General features: G+C 31.5%; 2 protein-coding genes, 2 long non-coding RNA genes and 1 pseudogene across 12 annotated transcripts; 2 read left to right on the top strand and 3 right to left on the bottom strand.

Annotated features, from left to right (window-relative positions):
* Positions 1–767: 767 nt before the first annotated feature.
* LOC107991104 (uncharacterized) lies at positions 768–1,716 on the bottom strand. The gene is made up of 3 exons (XR_007817738.1): positions 1,544–1,716; positions 968–1,385; positions 768–882 (listed from the first exon to the last, which is right to left on the bottom strand). It is a non-coding gene; the product is annotated as an uncharacterized LOC107991104 (long non-coding RNA).
* A 1,565-nt stretch (positions 1,717–3,281) lies between these two features.
* On the top strand, positions 3,282–5,595 carry LOC127146103 (polygalacturonase-like; annotated as a pseudogene).
* A 6,526-nt stretch (positions 5,596–12,121) lies between these two features.
* Positions 12,122–13,978, top strand: LOC127146102 (uncharacterized). 9 transcript variants are annotated; one of them, XR_007817736.1, is made up of 5 exons: positions 12,122–12,505; positions 12,652–12,707; positions 12,821–12,916; positions 13,028–13,072; positions 13,683–13,978. XR_007817736.1 is itself a non-coding variant. In XM_051080748.1 (5 exons), the coding sequence occupies exons 1-5, from the start codon at positions 12,461–12,463 to the stop codon at positions 13,828–13,830; spliced, it is 387 nt and encodes a 128-aa protein (XP_050936705.1). In that variant the 5' UTR covers positions 12,122–12,460; the 3' UTR covers positions 13,831–13,978. The 9 variants fall into 9 exon arrangements, 5 of the variants coding, with proteins under 5 accessions (XP_050936705.1, XP_050936704.1, XP_050936703.1 ...); XR_007817735.1 differs by having other exon boundaries at positions 13,025–13,072; XM_051080748.1 differs by having other exon boundaries at positions 12,658–12,707; positions 13,025–13,072.
* Positions 13,979–15,255: 1,277 nt separating this feature from the next.
* On the bottom strand, positions 15,256–17,242 carry LOC103492067 (polygalacturonase-like). Its single transcript, XM_051080752.1, has 4 exons — positions 16,779–17,242; positions 16,208–16,497; positions 15,902–16,130; positions 15,256–15,766 (listed from the first exon to the last, which is right to left on the bottom strand). The coding sequence occupies exons 1-4, from the start codon at positions 17,199–17,201 to the stop codon at positions 15,548–15,550; spliced, it is 1,161 nt and encodes a 386-aa protein (XP_050936709.1). The 5' UTR covers positions 17,202–17,242; the 3' UTR covers positions 15,256–15,547.
* A 4,365-nt stretch (positions 17,243–21,607) lies between these two features.
* On the bottom strand, positions 21,608–23,860 carry LOC127146104 (uncharacterized). The gene is made up of 3 exons (XR_007817739.1): positions 23,665–23,860; positions 23,089–23,506; positions 21,608–23,003 (listed from the first exon to the last, which is right to left on the bottom strand). It is a non-coding gene; the product is annotated as an uncharacterized LOC127146104 (long non-coding RNA).
* Positions 23,861–24,285: the final 425 nt, after the last annotated feature.

Genomic DNA, 24,285 nt, shown 5'->3' with positions numbered 1-24,285 from the left:
AAACCCCTAGTGAATCCTAGATCTAAGTTTTGATATCAATTCTCTGTGTTCAACTCTGGATCACTCATATAAACCTATTGTTTCGCTCACACTTGGACAAGCAACAGAAAAATTTGCACTCAACGAGGACTTAGAAGTTACATGATGAAGAGATACATAGAGAGTATCTATGCAATGACCATGATTAATGACTCTTCAAGTAGATTTAAATACCAACGTAAGCAACAACATGATTCTCTTAAGCTCCAAAGCTAAATTAGCTGGCAACAAGTCTAAGTTTTTGGTACCGTTGGGTTGGCACGACAAGCAGTCGTCTCTACTAATTTGGAGAAATCAATCCACTATGCACAAGCTATTATAGGAGTACGAATATCCTCTCGTAATCCTTCTTCAAATCGCTTGCACCTTTCATCCTCATCCTCAATCACACTAGTGGCGTACTTAGATAGTTCTCTATACTTCTTCTTATATTCAGCAATAGTCATTGAGCTCTTAGTGAGCTTCAAGAACCTTACACAGTAACAACCTCCACCCAATCCAACCCAGTGAGTGGAAAATTTTTAGAAGTAAAAGCTCGTAAAACATGCTCTAAAAAATGTGTAAATATGCATCGATAATGAAATAATAATTAAAACGTTATCATCACATAATACTATAAATCAAAAGTAATGCCTACAAACCTGTACTCAATCCAACCATGGTAGAATATTAAATAAATGACCCCAAAATAGTCCACACGTGACCCATATCCACATGGAAAAAACAGAACCAAACTGAGCTCATGCATATTTAGTACCTTCTACAGTAACAACCTTGATTCAACCATGCTCATATGTGCACATAGACCCACCGACCATCGGTTAGCTATTCTAAAATTCAAATCTAGCATTAAAATATAATATGTAATGTTAAAATCAAGCATAAACTTAATGGGTATTCCAAATGACCTAAAAAGACAACCTCGAACCTTGAGAATCTTACTCTAAGTGGTGGATTTGAAAGAAACATGGACACCGTGGCTAACTTGATCTTCGGTTGGTTGGGTGATGGCGTGACATTTTAAGATATGGTACAAGGTAAGCAGGACAACAATGGCACGGTGGCAATGATGGTGTTCACGGGACGTCAATGAGCGGATGTGCAACTTAGCAATGGTGATGGAGAGGGATGGTGAGCGGAAGAGAATGACAGAGAGATAGGGAGAGATGACAACGAGAGGAAGGAGCCGATGAAGGGAAAAGATTCGAGAAGAGGGGTTACGTGCTCGAAAGAATTTCCCGATTTCTTTCTTTTTAAAAAAGTAATAATAAATAGAAAATGACCATAATGCCCCTTCCTTCAAATTAAACTCACTTTTTACCCTTATCTTCATTCTTTTTGAATACCTAATAAAGTTTCCAAATCATTACCAAAATAAAATTGATTCTAAAATTTTCTCATCAAAATGATTCAACCCATAAAGAATTTACAATTGGATTCTACTTGTTTTTCACAACTTAGGAAAAATTAATATAATTAAAAGGAGAATAAAATGAGAGCTTACATCTACGGCCCTTGACTTGGGTGTCGCGACACTTCGTGTTTTTATGGGTATTGCCTTCAAGTGCCATCCTTTGGTATTGTGGCGCTTTTCTTTTGATTATTTAAAAAATGCCACTCTAACGTTTCTTGGTCCGTTCTTGCTTGCTTTAGCTTCACTTTGAGTGATTTTCATTGTGTTGGCTCGTTGTGATGTCTAGATCAATATTTCCTATAAAATAGGAGATCTATTGAACAAGTAATTAAATAGAGGATAGTTAAGTTACAAAAAGTAAGTCAAATATAGCCCCAACAACTAAATGAAAGCGCAAAACATACCCAACTAAAACTATAACATTTTGAAACTCATAAAAAATTTATATTAAAATAAAAGAGTTAGTGGAGAAGTATATGATTGTTTATTTCCATACTTTATAAAAATGTATATTCCATACAATGAACAAAAAGATCTTATGACAATGTCTAGCTTTGATTAACTAAAGGTCCTAATTATCATTCCATGAACCAACCTTAACGACAAAAAAGTAATCATCAATGTAACTAGAAATCTAATGAATAATACACAACAAAAGAAGAGATGTGATAGCCCAAAAGAGGGTTAATTAGGTGGGAGAGACGTGAAATTATGTTTCATTCCTAAAAAGGAGTTTTTCTATTTGGTAATTCATTTCCTTGGACAATTATACTTCCCATCATTGTCCAACACTCCTCCTCCTCCTCATATATCAATTACATTTCCCAACGTCACTTCATATTTACCTCTTCTATCTTAAGTGAGCCATATTTTGGTCAATGTCTAACCACTTTTAAACTCAACTTCCTAACTAATTTCATGAAAAAAACACTTACACCACTATTATTCAAGATATATACACTTGGTGATCGAACGCACATTTATAACCTAACACGTCATGTCAATTTCTTTTATGAACCACACATTATTCTTAAATGTTACTGCTATCATATTTGTAGTGTACGATGAAAATTAGGTAGTATGGAAAATTCTCCCTTACTCTGTAGTATTAAATAAATTCTCATATGTTTTGCATCCTCCAAATTATCCTATAATAGTTTGTCATGCAGCAAACTATTCCTTTATATATTTTTAAATGTTATTTTTGTTGCCTGGTTAGTTTAAAGGAAAATGCACACATTTATTTAAGAAACGCAAGCAAACCAAAATTATTGACAAATATAGCACAATAATTCGGTGTAGTCATGGCTCTACCTATTTGTGCCTATATCCCATTCGTTTATCACATGGTAATAAATTAATAATCTAACTTTTTTTTTTTGTAAAATGTAAAAAGTTCTTAAAATAACAGTTACTAATTAGATAACTCGTGGACTACACAAAGGTATTTATAGCCTAGGCTAGGCTACATCCTTTGCAAAATAATAGCAAAATTGAGATATCCAAACTTTCATAGTCAATCATCGACATACTATATCACTGGCAGTAGTCTACTGACCGGTAAACTACCTCATTGATAGAATTTGCTTTATTTTAAAATTTTGTAATGGACTTGATTATTAACATTAAAAATATTACTCATTACCTTTATCCTTCTATGATCCTTCTATGTATATTAGTTGGGCTGCACCTAAAGATTTATTTTTTATGTTTTCCTACAAATTTTTTATGAAGGCATATTTATAAACTAAGTTGGGACCGAGAAAATAGTTGTAAATTGGCCAACATGCAAGTATTTTGTCTTATTATGAGTTTATAAATATGCCTTCACAGCCCTTTTTATTTTTCCCATACTTTGGCAAAAGACTATCCCTTTGTAGATTTTTAAGATTTGAAATGATGGTTGTTGTTATAATTTTCCTTGCTCTTCTGTTAAAGAAGCACGCCTTGACTGCTGCTGCTGGTGGATTGACGTTTGATATCGTCAATCTTGGAGCCAAGCCGGATGGTAAGACCGATGCCTCTCATGCGTTGCAGTCTGCATGGGCTCGTGCATGCTCCTCTACAGTTGCGTCTACCGTTTATGTGCCCAAAGGAAGATTCTACGTTCAAAGTGGTAACTTTATTGGACCTTGTAACTATAATTCTATCACCTTTCTCATCAACGGCACACTTGTGGCTTCTTCGAATTTTAAGGTTCTGGCCAAATCAAGAACCTGGATTTCTTTCTCACGTATAAATGCACTTTCCATTTATGGTGGCATTCTTGATGGCCAAGGAACTACCTTGTGGGCTTGCAAAAACTCAGGGATCAACACTTGCTCTCTTGGCGCAACAGTATGCAAATTTAAATAAAATTTGAATATTCCTTTTTAGGGTTTTATCTATCATTAATAATAATCAATGTTGTTTTGTTTGTTTTCTAATTTCCAGACGTTGGAAGTTTCAGATTCACAGAATATATTGATCAATGGATTATCTTCAGTTAACAGCCAAATGTATCACATTGTTGTGTATGACTGTCAAGACGTGAAGATTCAAGGAGTGAAAGTCTTAGCTGCCAGCAATAGCCCCAACACTGATGGCATTCATGTGGAGAGATCATCAAATGTTACCATTCTCAATTCAAACATTCGCACCGGGGGACGACTGCATCTCAATTGGCCCTGGGACTTCCCATTTATGGATGGAAAGACTTGCATGTGGACCTGGACATGGAATCAGGTAAGCTATAGGGATAAATGACAAAAAAAAAAAAAAAAAAAAATCAAATGAGTGTCTCTCATAATAATCCTTTATACTTGATTTTTAAGAGGTATTCTTACAAATTTTAATTAAATTGTAAATAACATTTTACGGGTGTTAATGTTATCTTTGCACTTACAATGACAAAGTGAGTGGGAATGTGAAATTTGTGTTGTAGCATTGGGAGTTTGGGGAAATGGTGGGAAGAGGCTGGAGTGGAAAATGTGACATTAAAAACAGCTCATTTCAACGGAACAATGAATGGAGTGAGGATTAAATCTTGGGGAAGGCCCAGCAATGGGTTTGCAAAGAACATTCTTTTTCAACACATTGTTTTTGACAATGTCAACAACCCTCTCATCATTGATCAAAATTACTGCCCACATAACCAAGGCTGCCCCGGTCAGGTAACCATTTCCTCATTCATTCCGATCATAAATGTTCAAACCATATATCAAAAGAAATTTAATGCATTCTTTAATTCTTTATCAAATTCTTAAATCATAATTTTTTGGTGAAAATTTTTTATTTTTCTTATTTAAATATTTTGTTTATGTTAGAGGTAACATACATGATAGTGCATAAACATATCGGATCCAAGTATTACTTATATATATTATATATATGTATGAATGTATGGTGTTAATTTTTAAAAAAAAATCACGTGTTAAGAAATATAATATATAATTGTACAAAATTATAAATGTAATTAACTACTCGTCTTTAAATTTAGATGTTTATGGACTTTATTATACGTTATAAAAGTTTTCAAAAACTGAATTGTAACTCAACTTTATTTTATGCTTCAAAGTTTCCATTCAAGATTATTTCAAGATATTAAAAACAATTCCACCTCATGTAATAGTAATTACTTTTACTACATAACTTCAAAATTAGTTGTTTACTATAATTTGCTTCAAAGTTTTTTTGGAGATTTCATTTTCTTTCTTTCTTTTCCATCGTTATTATTTCAAACTGTTGTAACAGTAATATATATACATATAATATGAATATATTAGGCTTCTGGAGTAAAGATTAGTAATGTAAGATATGAAGACATCCATGGAACGTCAGCTACTGAAGTAGGTATAAACTTTGAGTGTAGCCCTGCAAGGCCATGCAACGAAATAAGATTGAAAGATGTAAAGTTGATATTCAAGGATCAAATTGCCCAAGCATCGTGTGAATATGCAACAGGAACTACCTTGGGTCTAGTTCAACCTTCTAATTGCTTAGTATAGCAAATGTAATTCACTTTAGGTTCAACAATATCAGTATTGGGCATTGAATGTAATTTCATATCTAGAATTGGAAAGATGTAAGGTGTTAGAATCAATTCCTCACTATATTCATTTTGACCAAAATAAGCTTTAAAATAATATATGAGGTCTATGTCACTTATGTATCTTATCATTACCTTCTCATGTTTTATATACTTTTAAATGTCTAAATTATACTACGCTTCATTTAATTATTTCGATAAATTCTAATTTTGAGCCTTCGTTAGTTTGAGGAACTAATGAATTTTTTATCAAATTTAGTAAATCTAAAAGCTCGATTAAGTACGCTTGTTTGCTTGAACCGTTACTATATCACTTTCACAAAGTTACTTGAATTTTTGATAGCTTTATTAGGATCAATCTAACGGGGAATCTAATAGAAAATTAATCAATTAAAAACAACAATAGTACGCAAAAAGCGAGTTGAACTATTTTAACGTAGATAAATTATTCAAGACGGGAAGTATAAGCAACAATACTTGTAGATTCAACTCAAAATCTTCACAACAATAAAAAATAATCAATCTTTTCTCCAAGTCCCTGTTTTAGCATCACTAATGTAGCATTGCTCATTTCAACACATAAAAAATCTAATGGGGTGAGCATACAAATATGTACGAGTAAGTTAGCCCACATTTAAATGACCATCAAACAACATACAAAGCAATCACGAAATACACAACTATACCAATTGTACACATGCTCTCTATACAAGAACGACAAAAAATATCAATTACAACTTACTAAACTTGTGAATTATCCTCTGCTAATGATAATAATCAACCTCGTTAATTCTTATCCTTGAGTCTATTTTCTTTGAACGAATCTTCCAACACTGCCTACCCTCACTCGTTTTAATTCCTTGCATTTTACTTTTGCACTATTTATTTCTGTTTATTGTTTGATTAATAAAATCAACCCCATGTTACCAATGAATCCAATTTTTATTTTGTTCCCACTGGCCCACAAGCTTGTAAGGGTTCAAAATATATCATTTTGAATCAGATCTTGGAAGCTTATGATTTTAACCAATATAGACGAAAATTGTGTTAGTAATTATATAATATGAAAAAGCATATAGCATTTTGCACATCTGAAGGACATCCTAGAAGTTGAATGATTTTAAAAAAAGAAAATAAGATAATGACTTTGTACATTGTGATTGGATACAAAAATAAAGAAAAAGATCTAATGAAAAACAAAAACTATAATTAAATTAGGGAGTCATTCCTATGGAGGCCTTAGCACTCCACTGTATCCTTTTAGAAAACCGTGACCATATTTTAGATCTTAATAAATATTTGAAATAATGTCTTACTTTATCCCTTATTCTTCCATTATTTGAAATCATGATTTCATAAATTAAGTGAAAACATTCTATCAATTAAGTCATACTAGAATGTTGAAAAAAAAATCTACATCTCAAATTTCTCAAATTCGTCACATGGTTTAGTCTTTTAGTGATAGATAAAAAAATATCACCACACCACAAAATATAAATCATTGGAAGTCAAGAATAAACAACGTCCACCACAACAAACTGTAAAACTACAAAATGGAAGTTTGGGATAAACCAACAATACCACGATAAATGAAACAAAGATGTAATTGTTATATGTGGTTCACGTATGCACATACGTTTGCTAATGAATGATCATTTGGATATGTCATTTATTTTTAAAAATTATTTACTTTCTCACATAACTTTGTAATGTAATTCAACATTTTGTGTTGACTTGAACCATTAAATAAATAGAAAAGACGTTATTTGACTCAATAACTCAAAATTCAATGGAGGAAAATAATTTCTCAAAACTATTCAAGCATGTCTTTAAAATCATTCTAAGAGGCTATGGACACAAAAGAAAATAAAACAAAACCAATTAATTTCCATATGTAGATATAGTGTAATTTTCAACATAGAGTCTAAAAATCTAAATAATAAGAATAAGAATAAGTATAAGCACTAGTAAAGAAAATCATAAACAATGATCGTGTATCTCAAACAAGAAAGTCTAAATCCTACTAATCCACTACCTATCCATCTCTATATCGGTAAAAGAAGGTAGATGACATACATTTCAACTCGATATTCCACCTAGTTCATGATAACACACTCCTTTACTGTAACAACTCAAGCATCAGTCTCAGGTAGTAATTCAAGTAATGTTTTCACACAGAGGCATAACAAAGCAAAATTCCAAACCATAAGCAAGTAATTGGATTCCAAATTACGAATAGAAAACAAAGCAAGTTGAATTCAGGAGAAGAAACTTAGAACCAAACAAACAATAGATCTATATCACTAATTAACCAAGTTAAACAACAAATACAACCAAGTTACAATACCAAAAAACTGAAACAAGAAGTAGAAGATTATTTAGAGAAGATTTCATCTCATTTTCTATCATCCCTAAACATTCAAATCCTTTTACTGAAAATTTATCATATAGAGAGGAGTGGGGTGTAAGCTCATTCATATATAATAAAGGTGAAATTCAAGGCTTTCTTCACAATGTGAAGTTGGTGTCCAATATATAGATAGAATGTATAAATAAACCAATTATAACCCAACAACAAAGAAGAAGGGGGAGGGGTTGCCAAGATACCATTAAATGAGAAAAGTGTGTTTGATCATCAACATGATTTTTGCTAAAAAAAACGGAAAGTTAAAAGGCTGGAAACACAATTCAACAAAAGGATCTATCAAATTACACAAGCATTCTTTGCGTTCTTAAGATGATGCTAGGAGTTTAGTTGCCCACTCTATATCCCTGGTAATGAGCAAATTAGATCTAGCCAGAAGAGGTGCAACTCGGATCACAAACAAAATGACATTTAATCAACCCAGTCTGCAATAATGGATAACATTCTTAAAAACTCAAGAGAATGATCAAAGAACAACATCATTTAAAAAATGGCAACAAACCTTAGGAGAAAGAAGAAAAGAATTGAATGTCTTCTGTCTTTGAAGACATTAAACATGCAATCTTAAGAGGCTAGTTGAAGAATTTATGGCTTTATATGATATCCAAATTCTACCAACCATTTAAATGTTATTGATTAAGTGTAAGTTCACACCTGAATGCTAAAATTTCCACGAATTCTATGTTGACCTACGCAAACATAAACCTAGATACTATAGAATAATGCAATAGAGCAAGGATTCTGAAAACAAAAATTCACTTCCTATCTAAGTGCATCAATAGTTTCAAAAAGAAATCAAACCCATACTAGACTAAAGCAAGAAAAGAAATGTGAACTTATGATCAATAACATAATACAAGTTCATTACTTTACCAATGCATTGAACAGCTCGGGTTTAAAAAACACACTACAAGATACTTCAAACATCCAAAATAGTCAGATATTTAGTGCAAGTTCCTTAAAAAGGAAAAAAAGATCATGGAGGCATTATAAGAAAATAATACCACAAACAAGAGTAGAAAGAAAGAAGCAACACAAAAGAATCATAAAAAAAGCCAATCTTATTAAGTTAAAATGTAAGAGATTTTGATAGAGTCTAAAAGAGGTTAACTTCTAACTTCTCATTCTTAAATTCTCCTACTTGATGAAAGCTAATAGGAAGAACAAAAAAAAAACTTAAAAATGAAAGAACAAAGAAATGAGGAGATAGTAGCCTCGTGTGAAAAAGATAAGTCTTACGTGCTCTTCCTTCCACTTAGATGGGCTCATGGGATTTTTCCCTACAGTTAACCTTCGGAGGTCCATGGTAGTCTGCAAATATCAACAAAGAAGGTTAAAGTTAAAAAAAAAAAAAAAAAAAAAAATTATTTATTCATCTTTTGATGTTTTATTTTACTTTAATTTTTTTTTATTTGTTCATCTTCTTTCTCCAAGTACAAACATTACAAAAGAAACATACAGAATTCAAATCCATGTGTAGAGTGTAATCTTGTAAAAAAAACTCTCGAAGTTGAAATTTAAAGAAGGCTAAATAAACCGATATGAGTAATTTCACTAATCAACAGCTGACTAAATCCTTTTAGGTTACCTATCCTTTGATCTCATTTTGTCAAACTCATAAATGCAAACAACACCTCCATCAGCCAAAACCATTGCACCTCCTTCAAAATAAAACTCTCGCTGGATTGCAGAAACAAGTGAAAATAATAAGGCAGCTTTTGGAATGGAATAAAAACGTCCACATTTATTAAAAAAAATTATAGAAAACAATGCAAAACAAAACTTCAAACCAATATAAGCAGAAAGCAAAATAAAATTGAGCACTCACAGAACTCTCGGTCATCTAATGCAGTTTAATTAAATCCTCAAATTAAAGTTACCATGTGCAGAAACGGTTTCATCTTCATGTTCTTCAATTGATTTTTCTCTTCTCCTATATTTCATCCTCATATCTTTCTATATTAGGTTCTATTGTAGATATTTCAACCATCTTCGAAAGTAGTTATTTGTTATATAATTATGTATTAATATACACACATATACTTTATTTGAAAATGCTTGTTCCAATGTAAAAATTGTAGCACTGACAGAGATACTTCCATGGGAGACGCCAAATATAATGGAGACAATCGACAAGAAATTCAAGTACAAAACTAATTCTCATTGAGACACTAATTCAAAACCAAAACATGCCAGCATTATAAGGGAATACAGTGTGGGCTTCACTAAAAGATAGTTTTCTTTGATGTCATTGGGGAATTAATACAAACATAACACAGTTCAAACTTTATATTTGGGTTCAGTAAAAACCTCAAAAGAAATGGGAAGATGATGGAATTGAAACTTAGACTCAATATGTTGTCGATTATAGTTTGAAAAACTAGCAATTGTAACTCCAAAGTGATAAAAAGGCCCTTGCTTGCCCATATCCTTCTCTTTCTTTTAACAATTTCTCCTCAAGTAGATAAAGCAAATTACAAAACAAAAAAAACTGAGCAAAAAACTAATTTATTCACAAAAATGATACAAAAATGCGAAAATATATATATGATTGGTTTTTTTCTTCAAGCTATTAGGCATAAAACCCTTTTCTAAAAGAAACTCAGAAAAGAAAAATGGCATAAAAAATTTCTGACCTTTTAGTCCAGTCACAATGAGTCTTCCACGTTGCATAACGCTTTGAAAGTTCTTTCTATATCTCTTCTTGTTATAAAGTCATCATGACGGAAAAGGGCATTTTTCAAACCATTTTCTTTTCTTTCTTCTAGATTTAACTCAAAAAATTTCTGACCTTTTAGTCCAGTCACAAAACAAAATTCTTTCAGCCCAAATTCTACTATATGTCCATTGAAGTTGAAAGCAAGGATATTAGTGTTTTTTGTATGGCATTATTTTCTTAATAGAAAATTCATGAATTGTGTGGATATTTTGGCTATTTTAATGTTAAAGAACTGACCAAAAGGACTGTTTGTCAAAACTAGAGAAAGAATTCTTTGGTCTATTTTGGACTTGATCTGATTCAATGTTTTCTAAATTGTAGTATACAGTAATTTTAAGGTTTTTTTGTTCATCTTCCATAATAATGTCATTTGGATAGTGTTTCACCTGTTGAAAGACATAATAAACAGTATGTTTCAAACAAGGTTAAGTTTTAACAAATTTACAAATACAGAGCGCTATACAGAAAAATATACCCAAATATACAATGTTATACAGACAGATATTCACATTCTAGTTTGTTACCTTTATTTCTTTTTCTAGTCTGTTACCTTTATTTCTTTTTCTTTCTTTTGTCTTTACTTTACACTTTATTGATTTTCTACATGCTTGTTGCTTCTTGCTCACCATCTTTTTGTAAAAAAGAAAATTAATATAAATTATTCAATGAAATACAAACAATAAAATATATACAATTAGTATAGAAACAGACGTCTTCGTATGCGGGATAGATCGTGATAGATATAGATAGATCGAAATATATATAGATTTAGACCTTTTTGTATACGAGATAGATAGTGACAGATATATATAGATGATGGAGATATATCGAAATGAATATAGATTCAAACCTCTTTATATACAAATCAAATCATCGATCGCGACAGTTCTGTTGAAGTAGTTACTAGGATATAAACGATTGACGAGGAAGATGATGAATGAAAAAGTCTGAGCAAGTTCCTTCACCTTTTTATAGCCCCTTTCATTTTTATGATATTTTTATAATTACGAGTTATTAGAGTTTTTCTAAATGATCGTTTATACTTGTATATACGATAGTTGAAGCTACTTTACATGATCGTCTATATCTAAACTTTTTTGTCATCTTTTATTGTTTTTTACCTTATCGTTTATATATGGTAATATACAGTATCGTGTATGATGATCGTTTTTTATCGTTTATATTTTCATACATGATCAGACACACATATGTAATATCGTTAAAGATAATTTACACGATCATTTATATCTACTACTAGAAAAATGGATTTTAATGACACTACTAATCAAGACATTGTGTCATTAAAAATAAAAAAAGGATGGGGTGGAGTAAAATGTATCATTAAAAATATAAAATGCAGAATTTTTAATAACACATTTTTTGCGTCGTTATTTAATTTTTTTTGACACAAATTTTACGTCGTTAATTAACAACGTAATTTTTGTGTCATTAAAATATTTTTCTTAAAAAAATAATTATTCCCTTTCGTCGGCAACACTTTCCCTTCCTCTCGCAAACACACTCGCAAAAACCCTTCAAATGCTTTGGCTGACGCAGTCTCTCTCTGGCAAACGCTCTCCAATTCGTGAAAGCACAACTTTCCCTCTCTCTCGCAAACGCTCCAGCCGCCGTAGATCTCGACTTTCTCTCTCTCTTGAAAATGCTCTTGGTGTCATTTGAAGGAGCTCACCAAACGCTCGCAAAAACCCTCGCATCCGCTGTGATACACGTTCGCCGTCGAAATCAACCTCTAGCCACTGCTGTCTCTTCCTCTTCCCTATTCATCTTCGTTCGTCGTCTCAAGTTGTTCGATGCTTCTCCTCCCTCATCCGTTTGATGCAAAATCTAGAAAATATCCATGTGAATCCACATAATGCAGAGGTACAAAAACAACTAAATGAGAATCCATTCCTTTTCTCATCCTTTTCAGTTGGGAGAAGCTCTCTTTTTGTGAGTTATTTTGTTCCTGTATAATTGTTAGATGGAGTTTTTGTTTCTTTAAGGAATTGAAAATTTTTAATGGGTAGCTGTAGGAAGAAATCGACAAAACACATCTGGAAGTGCCTTTCAATCGCAATCACAAGTGCGTTTTTTGTTTCCTTTTTCCGATATTTGTGTTTGTTCTACCGTACAAATATTTAATGGGAAATTTGATGGATTTTCTCTTCTGGGTTCTTATTGTTTCTTTTTTATTAGGTTGGTGGTAAAAATTGTGGCTAAAGTGAAAGATGAACATAAGCTATTTGATGAAATGCGAAGGAGAATTTTAAGTTTTAAGAACCACAAGTATTTGTAAGTAGTAGTTGGTTAATGAATAAGCAATCTTAAGGCTGTTTGTATGGATAAAGTAAAACAATTGGGATTGTTATTTCTAATCCAAGGGTTTCTTTTTTAAACAAGGAGCATTTGGAGCATTTTCAAGTTCTTGCAGAACTACAAGTCCCTTACGTAATTGAGCAAGATGATGAGCAAGGACTCTATGTTTTTTTCTTTGATTCGTTTTACCTTCTTATGTTTTTGGTCCTTTTTTTTACTATCGGCCATAAGTTAAGTTCATTGTTTTAGAATTACCTTGGATATTTGAACACAAGCTCAAAATTGATATTTTCCTAAGAGAGAATCTTACGCTTTTCATTATTATTATTACTATTATTTTTAAGAAGTAGAAAACAAGATTTCATTCTTAGCACTAAACAAAATTCTTAAATATAAATTTGAATTTTATGTCCATGGAAATAGTTTATTGGTTGGACCATACGTGCTAAGATTTCTAAATATTAAAATAAAAGGCTCAAGTTAGTCCTGAACGTTAGATTTTCAATTTTGTGTCTATTAGATTTCTTACAGATTTAAAGTTTACCGACTAAATTTGTTATTTAACCATACATAGTATTCTGCATTAATCATTCATTGTTTATGCAAGTGCTGAATTTTTCTTTGAACAGATTCTGAATAGATCATTACACTTTTTCTTGTTTTGATTGAATATACTTTTTGACCAACATTCTGCCGTATTTATCTTCTTATAGAGGTTAACTAACTGTTGCTACATTTGCAGCTGGTCGGTGGAGATGCCGATTGATTTCTATATAAACGGCACAGCTATATCAGTATGTCTTAAATTCCTCATCATTTACCCTTGTTGTTTCGGTGTCTGCACTCAATTAGCCAGTGAACCTATATTTTTAACGAGACCATCAAATTAGACATTAATGAAACTTGTACACAAGGGTAGGTGCAATATATATGAATATCAAAATAACGTTATCGTTTGTTATCGTTTAGCGTTTATTTTTTATCGTTTATATATATTTGGTAATTTACAAGATCGTGTATCAATTGTATATTATTCTACATGATGGCGTCTAATAATCGTTTATTAACATTAATCGGGCGCAGCGGACAATTAATCGCACATTTATTAGGGTATTTTTGGTATTTCACATGGTGGGTCTATGGATTTTTCGTTTCTGAAATTGTTCTATAGAGTGTAAATAATTTTCCACTTTGTTATGTTATTGAATAGACCCCTCGTAAATATGTTATCGGTTTGTTAAATTTTTTTATAAAAAAACCCTAAATTCAATTCACTATTTTCTTTTTCTTATTGAGTATTAGTTTGGATTTTTTCTATTAGTTTGATTTGCTTTTTTTCTAAAAGTTTTGTTTAATTTATGGTTGGCAACAATACCGATAAAATCGAAGCTGACATTATCGGAAAATATTGGCATACACGATTGGTATAACTAAGAGGAATTTCCAATGGCATCCCCTAAAAATGGGCTACATTAAAATATACTGAAATCTTGCCCATGTTATATGCATATTGTATGCACAATCTTTCTCTTGTTTTCTAATCCATTTTAGTTTGAATAAAAAGGAACACACACAAGTTCCATTGGTTTACCTTGCTTCTAACTAAATCTATTGAATTTATTTTGTATACAAAGTTTGACTTGCAAACTAAAAATGTTTTTCAATTATTCAATAACTAAAATACTTCTAAAATTTTGTAATCTAAAAAAGAAATACAATTGAGATTGAGAATATGTTTTCGTTTAAAAGAGTCAAAGCTTGATTATTACGATGCTTAATGAATTAATTAACCTCCTTAATCTATATACACTCGATTATATGTGATCAATATATCCAATATTAAATGATAGAACAAATTAAAAGTGAGATTCAATCATTTGACATAACATTTTTTCCATTAGAAAATAGTTTTATACTCTATCTCTATATTAATTGTAATATTAAAAAATGGTTTTTAGAAAACACTTTTTTTTTGACAAATTTGTTGTCCCTGTTTAATTTGGACATGTTTATAAGTGGTTTTAGAATGGTTGAAATTGTTTTCTCTACGATTTCAAAATCATTATAAAATATTTTTTTAATCATTCAAATTAATTTCGATAGTATTATAATTATATTGATTTTAAAAGTCTAAAATTATATATAAATATTTAAATAGCAAAAATGATTTTAACAATTTCAACGTGAATTCCAATATACTTATTGTCATGGATCTGTGTGCTATGTATAGATCGTTGGGGTTTGATAGAGATTAAAATTGGACACCATACAACAAGTTTTATTTCAATCCACTAAAATAACGAGTAATAGATAGGTAAGTGTAATAAAAATCATTCACCTTTAAAATAGCAATAAAATGGTCGACACTAGTAGATTAATTAATGTTGATCAAAGGTGCTAAACTAATTAAACAAAAATCTAGAAAACTCGATGTTGACTCTGGAAACGAACACGCCCCATAGTGGGTTGCTACTTGCTAGTACCATAACCTCAACCTTGGAACTTCAATTCTTATCTATGCTAAGACAGGTAACATATCCCTAGCTAACCCTAGAGGACCTTATAATATAATTATAAAATTATATATTACATAGTTCTAAGACCTGTCTACAAACAACTTGATGGCTGAACTAAACCAGCAGCACTTCCTTCAGCATGACTACATGAAGCTTCAGCTGCTTCATTCTTATAACTCAACTCCACATCCTCCAAAGTTATGTCATTGCATGGAAATTTCGAGCTACAATCGAATTTCATCGCAACTTGCGTCGCTGATGTTCCGTGTATGTTTCGATATGTCACATCGCTGATTTTAACTCCAGAATCCTAATTATACAAAAAGAATAAATAAGATAAGAAATATTCTATAGAAAAAAAAAAGTTGTGATTAGATAACTAAATTGCTTGCATAAACATGCATTGAAAAAAAAAAACTTTTTTAAAACGGAAATCCATACTGACCTGTCCAGGACAACCTTTGTTGTCGGGGCAATAATTTTGATCAATAATGATAGGATTTTCCACATTGACCATTACAATGTCTTGAAAGATAACGCTTCTTGCAAATCCATTGCTCGGCTTTCCCCATGTTTTAATTCTGACCCCATTTTGTGTGTTTGTGAATGTAGCAGATTTAACTGTTACATTCTCAACACCATCTTCTTGCACTTCTCTTCCTAAACTCCCAATGCTGATAACCAAATAAAAGTTATATCTTAGCTTTAATTGTCAAGGTTAAACTTTTATTAATTTTTTTCAATTGAGTACCTGATTCCATGTCCAGGTCCACAAGCAACATTCTCAATCCACAAGTTCGACGTGCCAGGACCTATTGAAATGCAATCGTCGCCCGTGCCAATTATAGAGTTGAGGATAGTAACCGTTGAGGATAATGCTACGTGAATGCCGTCGGTGTTTGGGCTATTACCAGCAGCTGATATCTTCAGTCCTTGTGCTTTCACATTTTGACAACCATTGATTACTATGTGGAACATTTGACTATTTAGTGACGTTAAGCCACTAACCATTATATTCTTTGAATTGGAAAATTCCAACGACTGCACCAGAGGAGGAAAAAATAATATTTGACAATGTTTTATAATTAGAAAGAAAATCTCCGTGGAAGGAAATAAATAAAAATGGTAACTTACGTAAAAAAAACATGGGCTAAAATATATATGGTTCAATTTTAGTCCACTAATCGCTGCTCAAAGTCTTTTTCATTTTTTTAAATAAACTAAATTTTTATATAAAAAATTGTAATATGTCATATGTGTATAAATTAAAAGTACATAGTTAAAATTGGAGACTAAATAATATTTGGACAAATTTAATTTACCGTGGCTCCGGAGGGGCAAGAGCTTTTGGAATTCTTGCAAGCCCATAATCCAAATCCTTGGGCATCAAGAACGCCACCAAACACGTTAACACCATCAACACGTTTAAAAGTGATCCAATTTCCTGAATTTGCAATCACAGCATAGTTTGATGGAGCCAAAAGCGTCCCATCAATTCGTATAGTGATATCATTATTATTGCAAGGCCCTTCAAATGCTATACTTTTCACATAGAATCTCCCTTTTGGAACATAAATGGACACGGCTGTCGTTGCACGACATGCACTAGCCCAAGCTTCCTCGAACGCCTGCGATGAGTCGGTTCCGATGTTGGGTTTTGCACCGAAATCGACTACGTTAAAGGTGGAAGCCGAGGCCAAAGTGAGGAAGAGGAAAAGAATGAATAAGGTTTTGTGAAGAGCCATAATAAAGTGAGACGAAAGAGTTGAGAATGTGGGTGTGTTGTGGTGGGGAAATTGGATGGGTTTTGAGGGGTTTATATAGACTACAGAGGGGGGGAGAAATATAACTAATTCCTTTGTTGGAAAATTTAGGTCTAAAAGGATGTTTCTCTTATGCTTTTTTAAAATTTAAAAAAAAAAAAAAAAAAAAAAAAAAAAAAAAAAAAAAAACTTCGAAAATTGAGGATTGATTGAAAAGGAGTTTTCTTTATTTATGGCTTTAATCACTGAATGTGGGCAAATGAAATGACCAATATGGCCTCACATGTTTTCTTTCTTTCTTTTTTCGTTTTGGAGGAAAAAAAATGTTGAACCCTTACGCAATGTGTGCCTTAATTCCTTCTCATTATGTCAAAATAATTTGAAGTTTAGGGTTCTTCAAAATAAAACAAATAAATTAAAATAATATATATAGATTTTGAAGATAAACAACTCAAAAGGAAAAATAAAAAATAATAATAAAGCACTCAGGATAAGGAGTTTGAATGATGGTAAATTCTTGGCCCTTTTAAAGCTTTCCGTGTAGTATGTTGAGTCGAAAAAAATAAAAATAATTGAGGTAAAATGACATAAACTATGGTGTTTGTAACAACTATACTTCTAAATTTGTAATTTGATCCATCATTATTGTCGAACTATATGGTTTATTATAATTACAAATCTTCTATTTCCTTCGATTTATCATTTTATGATTTGTTAATTATTGGTTGAAATCAACTATTCCTATGTAAGTATTTTATTAATATTTTCTTTAAATTAAAATAATTGATTTTTTTCATCAATGTTTTAATCGTCGATTTCAAATATTTTTTATTGCAACAATAAACCAAACCAATGGAAACGGATATGTACTGTTTGATATGCAAATTAAAGAAAAGCTGAAAAGATATGTCTGACAATGTCTTCAAGCCTCTTTTGGTAATCTCTTCTTTAAGGAAGACGACGTCACCCGACTTTGTCTGAATGACCTGGATTGATCTGACCATGCAACTACTGCTGATTCTCCGGGATAGGATGCATCCAGGGACTTACTTTCGGCTTCCCCGCCATCAATTGCTCAAGCATTCTATCTCGTTGATTCTGTTGGTCGCAGTAAGAATTCCTGATCGTAAACAATCTTCGCTAACTGCGTTGGCCTGCGGTTGGTCACGCCGCTTCAGTCACCTGTCATCTTCATCACCTCCCCTTCAATCGAAGATTACCTAAATTGACGATTACATTGATAGACTGGATTGGAAGACAAATTCTTTTTTTTTTTTAATTGCTAAACTAAACCAAATCGAATGTGTGTATTTATATTAGAAAATAAATCCTAACAATTAATATTAATTATATTCAATATTAATTATATATTATGGTGCATTTATATTTGTTATTTAGAAAAAGGACTAATAATTATTATAGACATCGTAGGTTTGGTATCGAGAAAAGTGTTAACAAAAGATGTCTAATTTTAATCTATAAAATAAAGAAATTATATAGACCCAATTCTGGTATGAAAATAGCAAAATTGCTCAATCCAGAATATTTAGAACAAAACAAAGAATAGTCAAAATAACACATGAAAGTCAATGGTATGGGTTATTTATTTATAAAACCGATTAATTTAATTTAGTTCTCTTCGTTGCTCTCAAATTAAAAAAGTGAAACCAACTTTTAATCGTATCTAAACCTATATCAATAATATACGATATGTTGATATTTGAATTTTGTAACTTACATTAAAACATCACTAATGAAGTATAAAATATAATTTTAGTAATTTTAATAAAATTTTATTTTTTTTTCATTACTTCTATTCATTTGGTTGATTTTCTTTTTAAACTCTAAAGTGGTCATTCGCGAATAGACTTTTCTTTCTCTTTCGTTATAGTTAGTGATCTTTTGGGGAGGGGGTTTAATAGTCCTACATGTGTTGCATGTTACTATAAGGATAATACTTAAAAAGTGTATTTCAAGCATCGTCTATTTTTATGTTTTTTTTTTTCACCACACATCTAAAATATTTTTTAAAAAAGAAAAATAAATTGCTATATAGCAAGTTATGATGGAACATTTTAACAGAATACATGTAGATGATCTTTAATAGACATTAGATATTTTTTTTAGAATATTTTAATATTTTTCATGCGAATTGCAAAAAATTATATATAAAAATGGGTGAGGTCTCAAACGCAGTCAAATATTATAAACTTGATACATTATTTATGTTCTTAGAAAATAATTTTATTTTCATTTCCTTTTCATATTTTACATATAATATAATTTCTCAATATATATTTGTACATAATATCTTTCTCATATCTTTCAAATTAGATAGAATTGTAATATTTTGATTATTGTATTTTTATTTCGTAAGAATTCTATTCTCCATTCTTAATTCTTGCAATTCAATACTTTCTGTTGCTCCAATTTGTGTGATGATGCACAATTGCTCCAATCCCCCATACTTTCTGTTGCCTTCAACACACACAGCATTTCATCATCATCATCATCATCATCATCATCATCATCATCATCATCATCATCATCATGCTTTCAACCTCTCCCTTTTCATCCATTATTTCCTTTAATATTTTTTTCAATTTCTCCATATTTCAAATATTTGTGCTATCTTCCCCAATTTTATTTTATTATTTATTATTATACTTTTATTATTATTATTATTATTATTATTATTATTATTATTATTATTTATAACTATTATACTTATACTTAGCTTGATTAACAAGCTACTTTTGCAAATCATCCCAAATATTCTTTTAAATTATGGTTGATTTTAGATCAAAGATATACTAATAATATCAAACATTAATGATAGAAGTGACAGAGTCTAAAAAATAATAAGATATAGGTGAAGAATACCATCTTAAAACGAAAATACTTCTACAAGAGAGGATTGACTTGAACAATGTCCAATTCAATCAAATAAACAGCAAATAACATGTTCCCTTACATGGCTCAACTCAAAGCACATGATTGTCCAGGTCAACCCTAGCCAAATGTCAAATTATGTTCTAGTGAGTTAAATCATTATCTAACATCAACTATGAAATTGACTGATAGAACCAAGATTTGAATGGTTCTTAGTTAACTTGAAATTATTCTAATAATATAATTTCATACAAGAGGACGAAAATTCATATTATAAAAAATTGAAAAGTAAAGAAACTGCAAATATGTAGATACAATATATTAATTAATTATAAAAATTTAAAATTACTTTCAAAATCATAAATACTATAAAGTTATTTAAAAAAAAAAAAACAGATATTTTTTATATAATTTTGGAAGAGGTATTTTCATGGAAAGGAGTATTTGACATGGAATTTTGAAACATTATTATGAGATAAATTGAAAAAGACTATCATATTATATATGACAGACTCAAAGAGTGTAAAATCAATTTGGTTTAGTTTGAAAAATTTGGAATTGGATAAAAAGAAAAGAGAGAGTACGGGAGGGGGTAGGACTGTCATTTGAGAAAGTGGAACAAATAAGGAGAGGAAAAAATGGAAGAAAATAGAACGGAAAATGTGGAAGGGCGCAAGAGGTGGAGGATAAAACGGAGAAGAAATTACTAATTTTGTCCTTTTCACATTACGACATGTCGTCTCCTCTTCCACCTAATCCTTAGGCAATAACCATTGTATTCTACCCATATGCAAATGCATTTTACACTCCTCATTTCTTTTTTTAAAAAAAGAGAGAATGAATGTTTTAAAAAAGAGTTCAATCAACAAAAAGTTTCAGAAAATGGAGAGAATAGCTCAAAGTCAAGAGACAATGGAGTTCTTAATAAGGGCGTACATCAATCGAATTAGAAGTAAATCAAGGACTAATCCAAAGACCTTGAATCAGTAAAAATTGAACTCTGTCAGTTAAACGTCCATGGACCAACTCAACCCGACCCGACCTAACTTCCTGGTTAGGTCACCAAGTTGCTTTTTTTTTTTCATAATTTAGAATATTTTTCATTCTTTCCTTTTCTACTAAAATTGAAATTTGCACTAAACAAATGTCATATTTATGTAAATGATCTAAATATGTTATATTAATTTTTAAAAAATTTTATAATCAAACAAACAAGTGAAGTCCAAGTGTTTTTTACCTCAAATAAATGAAACCTAAATTTGTGTAAAATGCATGACTACATACAAATCCATTCAAAATAAGAAATGAAAAACATTCAAAAGTATTCTAGGCAAAGTTTAAGTCTACATTCAAATTCATTCGTTATAATAATAATTATTATTATTCATATTACTACTCTACTAGTAAATGGGTTTTTTAAAAAAAAAATATAAAAGACCAGTAAAATATTTACACTCTATAGAATAATTTTGAAAACGAAAAAAGTTCACATGGACAGTGTATATCGCCATCTACCAAAGAAGGTAAGTAGCAAGGATATGGCTAACACGCGAGGAGGAGCTTGGAGACAAACTCCACCTTGGTGAGATAACTTCCATCATTTATGTCTCCAAAGGAGAACAAGTATGGGTATTAGGTGTCTAGAGGTTGTCACCCTTAAATGAGAAGCTCTATAAGTCTTGTAAGTGAAGCGTTCTAGGTATAACTAGTTTAAGACAGCTTGGTCATTTGGATCCCGAGAGGTGAGCAAGTGTGACGTTTGAAGACACCAAGAGGTGCTCGCCTTCGTCATAAGCTGGTCAACTTAGTTATATCGCATCAAGATTCTCTTATTGCTTAATCGCCTGGTAATGCACAGACTTTCCTTCACCCCCTTCTTTTATACAAGTTAGTTCACAATTTCATCTCGCATCCATCTTAATTTTTCTTTACAGATTCTCTAGTGTAGATAAGTAGACAGAGTTAAATTTACATTCTTTCACACTGTATAGGTTATTCATTTTATATTGCCTAAACCCCTAGTGAATCCTAGATCTAAGTTTTGATATCAATTCTCTGTGTTCAACTCTGGATCACTCATATAAACCTATTGTTTCGCTCACACTTGGACAAGCAACAGAAAAATTTGCACTCAACGAGGACTTAGAAGTTACATGATGAAGAGATACATAGAGAGTATCTATGCAATGACCATGATTAATGACTCTTCAAGTAGATTTAAATACCAACGTAAGCAACAACATGATTCTCTTAAGCTCCAAAGCTAAATTAGCTGGCAACAAGTCTAAGTTTTTGGTACCGTTGGGTTGGCACGACAAGCAGTCGTCTCTACTAATTTGGAGAAATCAATCCACTATGCACAAGCTATTATAGGAGTACGAATATCCTCTCGTAATCCTTCTTCAAATCGCTTGCACCTTTCATCCTCATCCTCAATCACACTAGTGGCGTACTTAGATAGTTCTCTATACTTCTTCTTATATTCAGCAATAGTCATTGAGCTCTTAGTGAGCTTCAAGAACCTTACACAGTAACAACCTCCACCCAATCCAACCCAGTGAGTGGAAAATTTTTAGAAGTAAAAGCTCGTAAAACATGCTCTAAAAAATGTGTAAATATGCATCGATAATGAAATAATAATTAAAACGTTATCATCACATAATACTATAAATCAAAAGTAATGCCTACAAACCTGTACTCAATCCAACCATGGTAGAATATTAAATAAATGACCCAAAATAGTCCACACGTGACCCATATCCACATGGAAAAACAGAACCAAACTGAGCTCATGCATATTTAGTACCTTCTACAGTAACAACCTTGATTCAACCATGCTCATATGTGCACATAGACCCACCGACCATCGGTTAGCTATTCTAAAATTCAAATCTAGCATTAAAATATAATATGTAATGTTAAAATCAAGCATAAACTTAATGGGTATTCCAAATGACCTAAAAAGACAACCTCGAACCTTGAGAATCTTACTCTAAGTGGTGGATTTGAAAGAAACATGGACACCGTGGCTAACTTGATCTTCGGTTGGTTGGGTGATGGCGTGACATTTTAAGATATGGTACAAGGTAAGCAGGACAACAATGGCACGGTGGCAATGATGGTGTTCACGGGACGTCAATGAGCGGATGTGCAACTTAGCAATGGTGATGGAGAGGGATGGTGAGCGGAAGAGAATGACAGAGAGATAGGGAGAGATGACAACGAGAGGAAGGAGCCGATGAAGGGAAAAGATTCGAGAAGAGGGGTTACGTGCTCGAAAGAATTTCCCGATTTCTTTCTTTTTAAAAAAGTAATAATAAATAGAAAATGACCATAATGCCCCTTCCTTCAAATTAAACTCACTTTTTACCCTTATCTTCATTCTTTTTGAATACCTAATAAAGTTTCCAAATCATTACCAAAATAAAATTGATTCTAAAATTTTCTCATCAAAATGATTCAACCCATAAAGAATTTACAATTGGATTCTACTTGTTTTTCACAACTTAGGAAAAATTAATATAATTAAAAGGAGAATAAAATGAGAGCTTACATCTACGGCCCTTGACTTGGGTGTCGCGACACTTCGTGTTTTTATGGGTATTGCCTTCAAGTGCCATCCTTTGGTATTGTGGCGCTTTTCTTTTGATTATTTAAAAAATGCCACTCTAACGTTTCTTGGTCCGTTCTTGCTTGCTTTAGCTTCACTTTGAGTGATTTTCATTGTGTTGGGCTCGTTGTGATGTCTAGATCAATATTTCCTATAAAATAGGAGATCTATTGAACAAGTAATTAAATAGAGGATAGTTAAGTTACAAAAAGTAAGTCAAATATAGCCCCAACAACTAAATGAAAGCGCAAAACATACCCAACTAAAACTATAACATTTTGAAACTCATAAAAAATTTATATTAAAATAAAAGAGTTAGTGGAGAAGTATATGATTGTTTATTTCCATACTTTATAAAAATGTATATTCCATACAATGAACAAAAAGATCTTATGACAATGTCTAGCTTTGATTAACTAAAGGTCCTAATTATCATTCCATGAACCAACCTTAACGACAAAAAAGTAATCATCAATGTAACTAGAAATCTAATGAATAATACACAACAAAAGAAGAGATGTGATAGCCCAAAAGAGGGTTAATTAGGTGGGAGAGACGTGAAAT

Source organism: Cucumis melo, unplaced genomic scaffold (genome assembly GCF_025177605.1).
Source record: "Cucumis melo cultivar AY unplaced genomic scaffold, USDA_Cmelo_AY_1.0 utg000483l, whole genome shotgun sequence".
NCBI lineage: Eukaryota > Viridiplantae > Streptophyta > Magnoliopsida > Cucurbitales > Cucurbitaceae > Cucumis > Cucumis melo.
Note: the sequence above shows the minus strand (reverse complement) of the source record. Positions and strands in the feature narration are given on the sequence as shown.